This window comes from Schistocerca americana, chromosome 5 (genome assembly GCF_021461395.2).
Source record: "Schistocerca americana isolate TAMUIC-IGC-003095 chromosome 5, iqSchAmer2.1, whole genome shotgun sequence".
Classification (NCBI taxonomy): domain Eukaryota; kingdom Metazoa; phylum Arthropoda; class Insecta; order Orthoptera; family Acrididae; genus Schistocerca; species Schistocerca americana.
In genome coordinates this window covers 706,438,061-706,452,007 of record NC_060123.1, presented here as the reverse complement: position 1 = coordinate 706,452,007, position 13,947 = coordinate 706,438,061, and the positions used below count along the sequence as shown (strand labels likewise).

Here is a 13,947-nt window from a genome sequence, read left to right as displayed (position 1 = left end):
GCTTGAAACCCACTCCAGGCGAATGGCTTTACTTCCTCGCAGGGATAGCACCACTACCTGTTTGAAGAGAGATAGCTGCGAACAATGAAAGAAAGGCAGTGGAACTGGAAAATACCCATCCTCTGTATGGGCATGAACTGCATCCGCAACGACTGAAGTCAAGGAAGCGTTTCCTCAGGACATCAAAGGGAATTCGAACCACCGCTGAGAAAGCTAGGTTTCAACTATGGAGAGCTACGACCTACATTCCCCCTGGCTGGAAAAGAGTTGCTGAAGCTTCACCTCCAGGCCATGTCGGGGAATGGACAACTTGAGAGTCCCTGAATAGACTGAGACCCGTAGTTGGAAGATCAAAAGTTAACTTGGCAAGCTGTGGATACACTGATCCAAATGATATTCAGTGTGACTGTGAAGAAGAACAGGCATTTAGACACTTGTTTCCGTGTCAGTTGTGCCCAGTCTCCTGTACAGAAGATGCTCTTCAACAAGCAACAGAAAATGCACTGGAAGTGGCCACGTTTTGGTCAAAAGTAATTTAATCATAACTATGTAAAACGTATGTACATGTACCCATATGTTTCTGACACGAGAATAGTAACAACAGACGAAGTCGGCCTGTACGCTTTTGGGCTGTACTTGTTCCATCACGTTTCCACTTCACTATCACATCGGAAGCAGTCGACCTAGAGATGTTTAGGAGTGTGTAAATCTCGCATACAGACGTATGACAACTGACACCCAATCACCTGACCCCGTTCGAAGTCCGCGAGTTCCACGGAGCGCCCCGTTCTGCTCTCTCACGGCCGGCCGGAGTGGCCAAGCGGTTCTAGGCGCTACAGTCTGGAGCCGAGCGACCGCTCCGGTCGCAGGTTCGAATCCTGCCTCGAGCATGGATGTGTGTGATGTCCTTAGGTTAGTTAGGTTTAATTAGCTCTAAGTTCTAGGCGACTGATGACCTCAGAAGTTAAGTCGCATAGTGCTCAGAGCCATGTGAACCATTTTTTTGCTCTCTCACGACGTACAATGACTACTGAGGTCGCTGATATGGAGTACCTGACAGTAGGTAGTAGCACAACGCACCTAATACGAAAAACATATGCTTTTGGTGGCGTCTGCGTACCTTTGACCACATAGTGCACATGCAGTGTGATTCATCTAAAACTTTCGCCGCTAATATTGTGGAAATGAAAAGTGTTATTGATGTGTGGTTTCCATAGAATGGATTAGTAGTCAGGGTCTGGTACTGTTAGCCAATACACAGATTATAATAACACACAGAAAGAGTATTTTTGGTGCAGACATACACATTTTAAATGGAGCAATGCTTATGGGCATTAACAGACTAAAAATAAGGCAAAATACAACGTGCTGTTTGCTGCAGAAGTAATGCGAGTCGTTTACTAGGTATCGTAATATGCAAAGCTTCCACGCCCCTTCAATTTGCGTAGTTGCTACGTACGACCTCGTTACAGTGTGCTTGTGTGTTTCTTGAGTGCACTGCGTCTTGTTAGTCAGTCTGTATTCGACAGTCCAAGCAGGGAGTGGACGATGGGAGTTACGAATGCAGAAAAGCCAACATGTTCATAGTGTTTGGAGAGTGTAACAAGAGGAAGTTCGTTCCTGTATTTTGTATGCGGCAAGGTATCTCCATAGAATTTAACCATCTCGGTAATTATTTATCAGCCTCTTCAATTAGTTTCGTGAAAGTGGTAGTATAACAGCTAGACAGCATAACAGAAGGAAACAACTGACAACAGAAGAGGGAGGAGAATTGTTCTTGCTGCTGTTGCACTTGATCCGCATGTTAGCTCCCGCGCAATCGCACGAGGAAGTGGCAGCTGTCAGGCAACTGTCCTATGCATTCCCCAATCTTTATCACATCCCTCCCCATCAAGATCTGCAAGGAAACGATTATGAGAATCCTGTTAACTTCTGTATATGGGAACTTTAAGAAAGGATACTCCAGATGTATCGTGTATCTTGTTTAGTGACGAAGCCACATTCACCAATCGTGACCAGGAAAATCGCCGAAATACGCGCTTTTGGTCTGTTGACATTCCCCATTGGCTTCGTCAGCTGGAACGTTAGCATCCATGGAGTGTAAACGTGTGGTGTGAGTTAGTGGACTATTAGCTCAGAGGTCCGTTTTTCATAGATAGAACACTGAAAGCACGCAGGCTTCGCAACCTCCTAACAGATCATCTTCTGCGGATGGCAGAAGATGTTTCGCTGCAGAGTACGAGGAATCTGTGGCACAAACATGACGGCTGTGCAGCCCGTAGTGCTCGAAGGACTGCAGCACATCTTAATGACTTGTTTCCAAGCCGGCCGGGGTGGCCGAGAAGTTCTAGGTGCTACAGTCTGGAACCGCGCGACCGCTACGGCGGCACGGATGTGTGTGATGTCCTTAAGTTAGTTAGGTTTAAGTAGTTCTAAGTTCTAGGGGACTGATGACCTCAGAAGTTAAGTCCCATGGTGCTCAGAGCCATTTGAACCATTTTAAACTTGTTTCCAAACTGTTCGATTGGATGCAGAGGCCACTCCTGGATTCGAAGCATACAGGCTTCTTTTCTGTGGGGAAAGCTGAAAGATGCTGTCTAGAACGACATACCAACTACATCTGATGATACGTACTTACGTACTGCTGCAGCCTGCTCTGACATCTCCACTGAAATGCTAATATATGTGCAGCATTCGTTTCATACCAGATTGGAAGTGTGTATTTCGACTCCTAGTGGTCGCTTTGAACACAATCTGTTACGGTCAACTGTCTCGTTAATGATAAGAATCCACATAACTAGTGCATGCACTTGTGTTGTTGTTTAGTGTGTGCTGCCACAGGTGTTGTACAAGTGCAGGTGAGGGAAATTTTCAAAATATGATATCTCTAAAGAACTAACACTAGTATCCTGGAACATACACTACTGACATTCCAATTTACCCTACTTCTTGTTTATTAATGTCAATAGGCATTGTTCCATTTAAAAACTGTATTTTACACACGAAATCGCACTTTCGAAATCTATTGATTGGCCAGTAATATGAGACACTGAATGCCGATGTAGTCTGTGAAAACAGCACATCAATCGTGCTTTGCATTTCCGCAGTATCTGCAGAGCAAGTGAGCCGTGCGTGGCTCGCGTTCCCGCCATCATGTATTTTACACCCTGTTTTTGACGTACTTCCACCTCGCTACGTTACTTTAAATTACTACTGTCACTGAGTTGCTGCTCTGCCTGACCGCGAGCGGTGTTAGCAGCGCGTGTCGATGTATCCCATCTCGTAGTATTCTTGCTCCACTGCTATTACTTCCCGCTCGTTGTCTGGTGGAAGTGAGTTGGTCACAGTTCGGATCAGCAGTTCGCGTCGGGAGTTCGGGCTGCAGCAGCTGGAACGCGTCTGGAGTGCAGTCCGGACTGCCAGTCGGGGAGTTGTAATGCGGCACTAGTGCAGTCGGGTTGGAGCAGCAGTGAGGTCTGCGTCGACATGGCTCGCCCGACCATTGCCGCCACGCGTCACTTGAGCCGGGCCACGGTCTTGGTGGATCGTCGGTCGATCGTCCTACCGGACGACGCTTTTTGGCTCGCCGATCGTTCGTGAGTCGGCTGTGTGAGTGTGCATCGACTCCCGATTTGTCTTCGTGCGTGCTTAGTTACTGTTGGGTATCGTTCAGGTCTTCGTGCAAGTGTTTGTCAGGTTGTGTGTGTAGTTCGCGTATGTCCACTGACGACTATTTTAGATGTTCTCGGTATTCTGAAGAGTCGGTCGGTTGTTGCGGACCAGGGAAGTTATCTCCATGCGGTGCAGTCGGCTGGGGCCGCTGGCAGGCCCTGCACAGTGTCGGAGCGTGTGTGGAGCTGTCCGATCGCTACGAGCTTCGTGGTACCGACCCAGGGCGTCAAAGTTCAGTAGTGGTTTCAACTATCCAAGCCACGTCCATTCATGTTGTGGTGGTTCGTTTCGGTGGTTTGCTGTTTGGGAGGTTTTCCTGTGAGCAACACCGAGTGTTTCTACTGCTGAAATTTAGCCGCCAGGCGGTGCATTTAACTATTTTGGTCGACTACAATTTGAGTGCACCAGTGGAATTTCCTGTCTTGTGGCCGTTAGTGTTCCGGTTACCTGCCCTGGCCGCTAACGTAATTTCAGGCAGCGTCCTTTCCTTACCTGTTGTCGCTGTCGGAATTTTGACAGCTAATACATACTCCATTGTGGATTATCACGTTTGTAACCTTCCTGGTTTGACTTCTCATGTACTGATTGATGGGAAGCAAGTCGTTGTGTCGGTCGGTCCGTGGCTGTCCTGTTGGGTTCCGACGGATCAAGTATAGTTGGGCTCACCACCTGTCTCGCCTAAGTGAATGAGGGCAGACCAACCTCCCTGGAGGCTTCTGAGTGCCACCGGTGTTCCATTATCCGTTCTTAGCTACTCTAAATTTAAGGCTTATGATTATTTTCGTTTTTTTTTTTTAATTTTGCAAAATTAATTTTTAAATTTATCTTTCAGGCTTAAACATTGTGGCCTTCTGCCTTTAAAAGATTATGGTAATATATTTTAAAATTTTGAAACTTAATTGTGGCCTCCAGCCATTGGTACTGCACATTCCATACGTATGTTCTGTCTACTTAGCCTTAGGCCTTTCCACATAGCCGTGATACGTTTTTTGAATTTATTTGATTTGCCTCTTTAATTGCATTTTAATCTTGTTGATTTTTAAGATTTCTTGTTAAACATTCTGGCCTTCTGGCTTTAAAAGTCTATGGTAATGTATTCTAAAATTTTAAAATTTAATTGTGGCCATCAGCCATTGGTATTGCACTTTGCAATATCTTTGCTTTTTTTAATTATTTTATTGCTATCTTAATTGGATTTTTATCTAGTTGAATTTTTAAGATTTCTTGTTTGGAGGCCTTCAGGCGTGAAAGAGTTGCATTCGATAAAGTTCCGGCTATGTGCCGCTTTGGTTGTAAGGGTTATTAAGTTACAATAAATGGCAATTAGAAGGAGAAACTGACTTCAACCTTTGGCTCTTTCCACAATCATATTACCTGTTCTGCCCAGTGCGTTTAGCGGGCGTCTCAGCATGTTTTCGGTGATTCACTCTATGCGCAGCATTATCTGGGACCGTGTGTATATATTCCAAGATAATAAAATGCTGAGAAAACAAACACTCTTCATTATTTCGGACACACTAGAATGTTTATCACTAGAATTTTTTTAACCTTTTGTTCAGCACGAAAAACGAAATGAAATGATAAAGTTAATGTTTGTTGACTTGTAAGAGAAAATCTAGTGGAAGTGGGATACGATTTGTGAACTTGAATTTAAAGTTTATGCATGTAACTTTCCCAGACGTCCATGTTTGGTTAACAAATGTTAGTTATTATGGTTGCGCATGTCCATAGCCTGTCTGGCATAAACAATCAAACCCTTAAGACCCACCACTCTTCTCAGTGTACAGTACAATACCGTTTACGTTCAGAATCGTAGTACCTATGCTCTTATGGCAATGATACATGGAAGTGTCTTTCACGGATTAATAAAATGCTATCATAAACTACGTATCAATGCTCATTCTTACTGAGTAGCAAAATGACCAAATGGAGGAATTCCAAGACAAAATTACCGAGAAGCTTACATTGAGCAAAGAAGAATTTGAATATTTTTCTATTTGTTGTAAATATCTATGTAGGAAAAGCGTTCTGCACAGGCTCCTCACTTTGAGGAGGATACGAATCCACTATCATCACCTCTTGATGATGCGTTATATTCAGAGTTACTGGAAGCTATGTGGAATTTCCACACAAGTAGAAATTATTTCATATGAGACTATGTGTCTAACTTTTCCAGTCGATGCTTATTGACTGTTAAGACATCAGGTTTAGTTGACACTTATTTGAAGAGCGAGAGACCAGACGTAAGTGTTCCACATTCTATTGCTCTTAGTTCACCTGCAACATTCATAGAACCAGAGGTATGCTGTATGGATGTAAGTCCGTATATTCTATATTGGCCACACCATCTCACGTATCTACCAGTAATGATGATGTGGGTGAGTAGTGTGTGTGTGTGGGGGTGGGGGTGTGTGTGTGTGTGTGTATCTGAATGATGGCTGGTGCTGTTGATGGCAGAGCATTACGGGCATGGCCTCACACCAGCTTGGGATTTTGACGATCTAACGCGCCAGTTGGACTGAATTTGGCACCATGTCCCTTGCGAGGACATCCAACAACTCTATCAGTCAGTGTCAAGACGAGTCACCGCTTGCACATGAGCCAAAGGTCACTGACTTGCTCCATTTCTGAAGCTGTTTCTCTTCAATAAATCGTCCAATTTTTCTGAAATTTTCATTATTTATTTGTTTGTACGTGTGCATCACATCTACAGATTTCCGTCCATTTCGGATAATTCCACCGTTGTGCGTCGGCTTTTTTTTTTTCTCTTAAAGTGTATTTAGCTATTTTTCTGATTTGTATATAGCTAAATGCACGCAAAATTAAATTTGTACTGAATTCTGTAGAACTAATTTTCCTTTTCTTTGTCTTAAGATAAACTTCACGTATCTATGAAACGACAGCATAATAATATTGTCCATCAGTCTACGTGTTTGGGAATTTTTAGAAGTAAAGATGTAATTCATGACATACGAGCTATGACATGGATAGACAGTCTATTTAAAATGAGGGAAAAAAAGCAATAAGTGCGGTGCAGGAAGTATGTAGGAGACTTTTCAGCTTTATTTTTTTGCCATAGCATAAGATAATATTCTTTTTATGTATTTTTCTACTAACGTGTTTGACTTTTTAGACTCTATGTCTTCTTGTATTTACATATCATCTCACATAACAATATGCATTGCTTTAACTTAAGGAATTTTCAGGTTGAATTTGCCTCTTGCACTTATGTATTTGTTGAGTTTCTTTACAGTGTATACTCTCTGTGGTGTGCGGACTGTAAGACCTTCGGTACAAACACCATCAGATTGTTTGACTTGTCGCTCTAACGATGTAGGCGAGTGCCAGCAATATGTCTCGTGGTCTTATCGTGGCGTTCTGCCATTAGGTCTGATAATAGAAATGCCACTTGCACGCTTAGAGTAGCAGATTGACGGTGACCAACTTTAAACAGAACCTGATTAATTTTCACACACATTTATTAAAATAATAAAAAGCATAAACAATACATAACTTGATTCTGGATGCTGTTTACAATTGACAATCTGAAGTTCCTTTGGTCTTGGTACGTTAATCTTTTTCTCACATATCTCTCATACTTGACAGTGTCTATACATTTCTCTTCATGGCTATCTACAGGAATATGATAATCTTATTAGGCACAGACTGAAACTTGACTATAGACTGGTACAGACAAACGCAGACTGGTACAGACTGGTGCAGACCAATGCAGACTGACTGATCGGAGGTCTGTACACTCGTTATAATACCTCACACGTTCAGGTATCACTGTGCGAGTGTGATCTGCGAGGAGAAAAGATCCTACGTTAGCAGCAATCTCATTGGCTGCGTTACATATTAATACGCGGATCGGCAGAAGCAGAATTTGGTCCGTCTCTAAGGCAGCGCCATCTCATAGTGCGGAGACGGACGAGCGCTGCGCCTGCACTGTTGTGCTTAGCGGGGCGCGCTCTGGTGGGAAAGTTGTGTATGCACTCACTACACAGAACTATGTACACAACACTCTATGTTTAAATTGTTACTATATTATGTGGCGCCATTAGTACAACTTCTGTGTTGAATGTAATACTGTAGTGATACGCTCATAAGACGTGAAAGATGTGTAAAAATTCATGAACGACATTAAGGAGGAAGCAACGAGGAAAAGGTAAGACAGGAAGTCGTACAACATAAACATCAGCAAAGAAATGATGACGAAGAAGAATTAATCAGGTAGAGTAAATAACGGATGAAATGTGATTAGGTAGGACAAAGATGACAAATGGTTGCATAAGGCTATGGAACTAAATAATGTGGGCTTATAAGAATGTATGAAATATATTACAGAAATAAGGAAAGAGATAAAGTAAACAGTTGTACTTGTTGGAAGTTTGATGATATTATAGGTAAAATTATTAAGAGGTTCACAAATTAAAGGATGAAATATAACTAGATAGCGTATTTCTTAATGACTGTAGTAGGTATGACAATAGACTGACGTTCGACTGACTGCAAAAGTATTCTTTTATGTGATACTTGGTTACTCCTGAATCCATGATTTCCTAGTTACGTATTTGTGTTCTCCTTACCTGTGTGTGTGTGTGTGTGTGTGTGTGTGTGTGTGTGTGTGTGCGCGTGTGTGTCTCCACGCACATGCTTACGTAATTTTTAAAAACAAAATTTAGACCCTTTCCCCTCACTTTTGAATATGGCGCCAATTTATGCAATTCAGGTGAAGCTTTCATATTTACTTTTTTTCCTTTTTTGCATTACTATTTTTGATAAATAATTAGATACTGCTTAACATGATGGGCAAAATATTGGTTGACTGCTTCGTTTTGATCGGCTCTGTAAAGTATTGTGCTGTGATTCACCGTTTCATGTTAATGCATGCTGAAAAAAAATTTGTTTCGTAACAATGACAACTTGCTTTCTTTTTTTATGCCTTGTTCCATCTTATATTTCCTAGCAACACCATCACGAATTATTTAAATTTATCGCCACCTTAATGTTTGACTGTGTCGTCACCCAGTACTGAAGCCAGGACCTCGAAATCTGAACGCAGGGCTGAATGGTGGACCAGAACGTACAGTGCATTCCCCCCATCCCACCTGTTTCAAAAGCTGCTCTCCACCCTGCAGACCCAGCATGGCCCTCGTGCTGTCGTGGTGGCTGGCGGAGCTGGTGGTGGCGTTGTCGGCGGCGACGTTGGCGCTCTACGTGTGGTTCCAGAGGGGCTACCGCCACTGGAGGAAGAAGGGCGTGCGCTACCTGGAGCCGACCTTTCCCTTCGGGAACTTTGCCCAGGCCGTCCTTGGGCAAAAGAGCTACGGACACGTGGCGCAAGATATGTATAACGAAACTAAAGGTAATCTTACTGTAATACTTTCATTTTTAATACAAGACTGATATTTTCATACGATTCATAAGGCATTCTGTATGTACACAGCAGTAAGTTGCACCATTTACTAGACCGTGCTTTGCTAACCACATACGTTATAGATTATGCCAATTTGTGAGGAATCGGATGTGCTTTACTGAATGCAAGAACTGTAAATCCAACAGTATATTGATCTTGCTGAAATGTTTTCATGTTTTTATTCATTTTTTAGGAATACGCAGTTTCCAGAATTTATAAACAAATACTTAACTAATAAAACACTAAGAAAACTACTGCCAGGAACTCCTGTACAGACCAGAAGTAGTGTGCCACAAGGAAACATTTCATATTGGAATGCTTTTATTAATTATTTTTTTTCTTTTCTGCTGGGAGCCTAAAGGAAATGAAACTTGCTTCATTGTGCACATCATACTGTACAGCGATTAAGGAGTGTTATGCAAGTGTATATCGTTTTTCCGTCTTCTACTCACTGAATAAATGTTGCGGTTTCTTCTGAATGAGTCAATATTGTCAACAACAAATCTCATGATGGAGTCTACATACAGAGACGACAGAGTCTGGGTAACCAACGGTGTACACGAGTTTTCTGAACTGACGCTACAAATCAGTCCGACCGCCTGTTCCAGTGTAGGAATGTTCTTGATGAATGTTATCACAGAATGTAACGCCACACGAGACAGCAGAGAGAAAGCAAGAAAACTAAATGAGTCCCCACGTTTCAGCGTTACAGACAGTGCAAATCAGTCTTAAATTAAAGATAGCACCATTCATCTTCTGCACTAGATCTTGAACAGATTACTTCCAAGAAAGACTTCCCTCTATACTCACTCCTAAGAATATAAAATGGTCGACATCAATGACTGTTTGACCACCTTCGGCCAATAAAAGACTTCTAAGTTAAAAACTTATGCGTTGCCTTTTGTTATAGTTAAGTATTAATTTGTTCTGTGGAAACAGCGTGTTGGTTCTACTCACTACCATATTAACTGCGTCATTTGTAGTACATCGACTTTCATAATAACACTTGTGTCACCTGCAAAGAGAGCAATATATGTGTCATCCGTCACGTTTAGCAGCAGACCATTGTTGTGAATCAAGAAAAGCTACCGTCCTAGCACAGCCCCCGTAGCCAGTAACTGTTACCTTTATCTCTTTCAAAATGTGTGAAATCTTATGGGACTTAACTGCTAAGGTCATCAGTCCCTAAGCTTACACACTACTTAACCAAAATTATCCTAAGGACAAACACACACACCCATGCCCGAGGGAGGACTCGAACCTCCGTCGGGACCAGCCGCACAGTCCATGACTGCTCCGCCCCAGACCGCTCGGCTCGCTCGGCTAATCCCGCGCGGCTTCTCTCTTTCAACCTTTCTACAAAGTGGTTTCACAAACGAGTATTTCAATATGTCTGGAAACTGACCACGTCTAAAGATTCACTGCATAGGTAGCAAGTAGATAATTATAACGCACTGCTCTTCATAATCCGACTTGAAATTATATCATACCCACTCAAGTCTTTACTCTTTGATCATTTAATAATTGATTCAGTTTCATCTTCCTTTGTTTCCTCTAGCTTCACGAGTTCCTCTAGCTTCTGAGAACAGCATCTTTCAAGAGTTAGATGTTTCTGCCTGTACCAATAAGATTTTGATTTAACTAGCTGGCTATTAACAAGAAGCGACTATCAATAATTTTCAGCGAGTTATTGTGGGGCAGTGAAGCTGTCATCAGCAGCAAGATTTCAGAGTGAAGCATCAGGTGGATAGTTTACAGTTTGCGTCTCCAGCAATACACGTGTGATATATTTAGCATCCACATTCTGCCCTGACGCCTCATTCATAATTGTCAAGTAATTTTGATTTCGTTCTGAGATCTTTCTGGTCTCTTGATACAGGGCATAAGCATTGTTTTGGGCTATCTGATTTCACTCCTCAGCAATTTTCAATATTATTGACGGTAGAAAAATTTTGTTGCAGGCTTTTGACTGTCCATATTATAACACAGCTCCAGTTTTCTCCTAAATGATTTTTTGAGGGCATTAGTTATCCAGATCTGTTCTTTCCCTTTATGAGAACCAGACGTAGCAAAATTGTTTCACTAGTTGTCGAGGATGTATGAGACGGACCCTCACATTTCACCACGAACTCCAAAGGAGAAAGGTACTTACAGGTGTGAACACCAACGAACTATCAGTTTAATAAGTCATGGTTGCAAAATATTGACAGAAATTATTTACAGAAGATTGCAAAAATGAGTAGAAAGCAACCTCAGGGAAGATCAGTTAGGGTTCTGGAGAAATGTATGAACATGGGAGGTAATACTGATCTTACGACTTGTCCTAGAATAAGAAAGGAAAATTACATTTGTAGCATTTGTAGATTTAGAGAAAGCTTTTCACACTGATGATGGTACTACATTCCTCGAAATTTTGAAGGTATCGGTGATAAAACACTGGGAGCAGAAGATTATTTACAACTGGGACGGAAACCACACTGCAGTTATAACTGTCGAAGAAAATTAAAGGGTAGCAGTAGTTGAGAAAGTAATCAGACAGGGTTGTAGTCTGTCTCCCATGTTATTTAATCTGTACATTGAGCAGTATATGAGGGAAACCAAGGAGAAGTACGGAAATGGAACTAAAGTTCACGAAGAAGAAATAAGAACTTTGAGGTTTGTCGATGATATTGTAACTTCATTACAGGCAGTACAGAACTTGAAAGAGCAGCTCAAAAGAGTGGAAAATATCTTGAGAAGAGATTTAAGATGGAGAACAGAAAAGGTGAAGCAAGAGTAATTGAAAGTAGTCGAATTGTTCATGCTGAGGTTCAGAATGGTTCAAATGGCTCTGAGCACTATGGCACTCAACTGCTGAGGTCATCAGTCCCCTAGAACTTAGGAGTGCTTAAACCTAAATAACCTAAGGACAGCACACACATCCATGCCCGAGGCAGGATTCGAAACTGCGACCGTAGCGAACGCGCGGTTCCAGACTGTACTGTAGCGCCTAGAACCGCTCGGCCAATCCGGTCGGCTGATGCTGAGGGTATTACATTTTTACATGTGGTAATAAAAGAGATAGATGAGTTCTATTTATTTTTAAGCAGCAAAGTAACAGATTATAAACGAAATGTAGGGGGTATGAAAAGCAGATTGGCAGTAACAGAAAAGATATTTCTCAAAAAAGTGGAATTTGAGGGCTAAGAAGTCTTTTCTGATGGTATTTGTATGGAGTGTTGCCACACACAGAAGAGAAATGTGGATGATAAGTAACACAGGCTAGAAGAGAATGTAAGCTTTTGACATGTCGTGCTGTATTGAAATGCTGAAAATTAGCTGGTTAGATCGATTAACGGATGAAGAGGTACAGAACCGAAATGCGGAAAAAATAAATGGCATAACTTGACTACATCAAGCGATTGACTGACAGGACACATTCCGAGGCATAAAAGTATTGTCAGTTTGGTAATGGAGGAAGGTGTGGGGAGTAGGAATTGGAGAGGGAGGCCAAAGCTTGAGCACAGTAAGGAGGTTCACACGTTTGTAGGTTGCAGCAGCTGAACAGAGATGAAAAGACCTGCAAAGAACAGATTAGTACGGAGAGCTGAAGCCAATCGGTCTTCAGACTGAAGACCTTAACGCCAACACCAGTCGATGGTAGAGTGGCTAAGATGTCTGTGCCATATGTCGTCTCATGTCTCAAAAGGGAATGTCCGATACGACATTTCGAAACCTGCCGTGAAGTTTATTATACCGAAGGAACACACTCAAAAAAAAACACAAAGTCAACATTTTAGTTGCTAACACAAATCGCAAGTATTTTTAAAAAAATGTTGAAAATTTCCAAATCCGTACCTTGCTAGGCAGCACTGTAGCTACAGCAGACATCACATTTGCAACACGGCAGGCACATATTTTTGATTCACATAACATTGGCAAAAACATAACAGGGCACAACGAGATCATAATTTGTAAAGTGTTAACAATGGAGGTAAGACTGAATTAGTTTTTTTTATTTTCTTCGTATATGCTTGCTAATAGCATCTCTGTGCAGGTTCCAGATTTTCACAGTGATGTGTTATCTGGTTATTGGTTTAAACATCGCAAAGATAAAATAAGAAGAACGTGATATGCAATCGAAATCACCTACTTCCCTTGGAGACATACATATGCGCTATTTATTAATTAATTTATTAGACATTAGTTCGAATGACGTCGACATTTCGTTAGAAATTGTGGAAGCATTAGAAGAAAGAGGAATTAATTGTGACGATTCTGTGTATTGTGGTTAGAGCGATGATAGTTATGCTAATTGAATTTCCAGCATAAACACAGTACCTTGCTAGCCCAAAGAAAACATGGAGATCAACGGCTTTTTGGTTAAACAAAGGAGGGAGAAAATATTTTAAAGTTAAGCTGTCTGTAAACCTAGCTTCGCTTCGTGAAACATGAACATGAATTGTATACATGGAAGAAAGATTTGCACGCAATACGAAACACGTGACAAATTGAATCTCATAAAAGAGTAAAAGAAAAACTATTCGAAAAATTTAGAGCTGCTTATAAGAGTCAATGCATTGTTATCAGGAGACTTACAATGTACTGTTATCAAGAGATCTACGAGACTAGGTCCTGTGAATTGCAAGTGAGATGAAAATTGTTGATTTCAGGCTTCTTCTACCGGGCTAAACAGATTCAAAAGCCAATCAGTCAGGTTTCCTTCCTGCAAGAACTACATGGAAACTGCACTTTATCATTTCGAGCGAAAACAAGACAGTTGATGAATGCTGTGACACATTCATATACAACAATGCCATTGACAAGTATCAATCGATTACTGTTTCTGCAGATTTACATGTCTTCCGAACCTCAAG

The 13,947-nt window shown here is 41.6% G+C and overlaps 1 protein-coding gene across 1 annotated transcript in view; it reads left to right on the top strand.

Moving 5' to 3' along the window:
• The window catches only part of LOC124616693 (cytochrome P450 6k1-like), a 154,042-nt gene that overhangs the window by 58,804 nt on the left and 81,291 nt on the right, over window positions 1–13,947 (top strand). Inside the window, exon 2 of the mRNA XM_047145031.1 lies at window positions 8,814–9,040. Within this exon, the coding sequence (XP_047000987.1) occupies window positions 8,821–9,040 (220 nt within the window). The 5' untranslated portion in view covers window positions 8,814–8,820. The remainder of the gene's footprint in view (window positions 1–8,813; window positions 9,041–13,947) is intronic.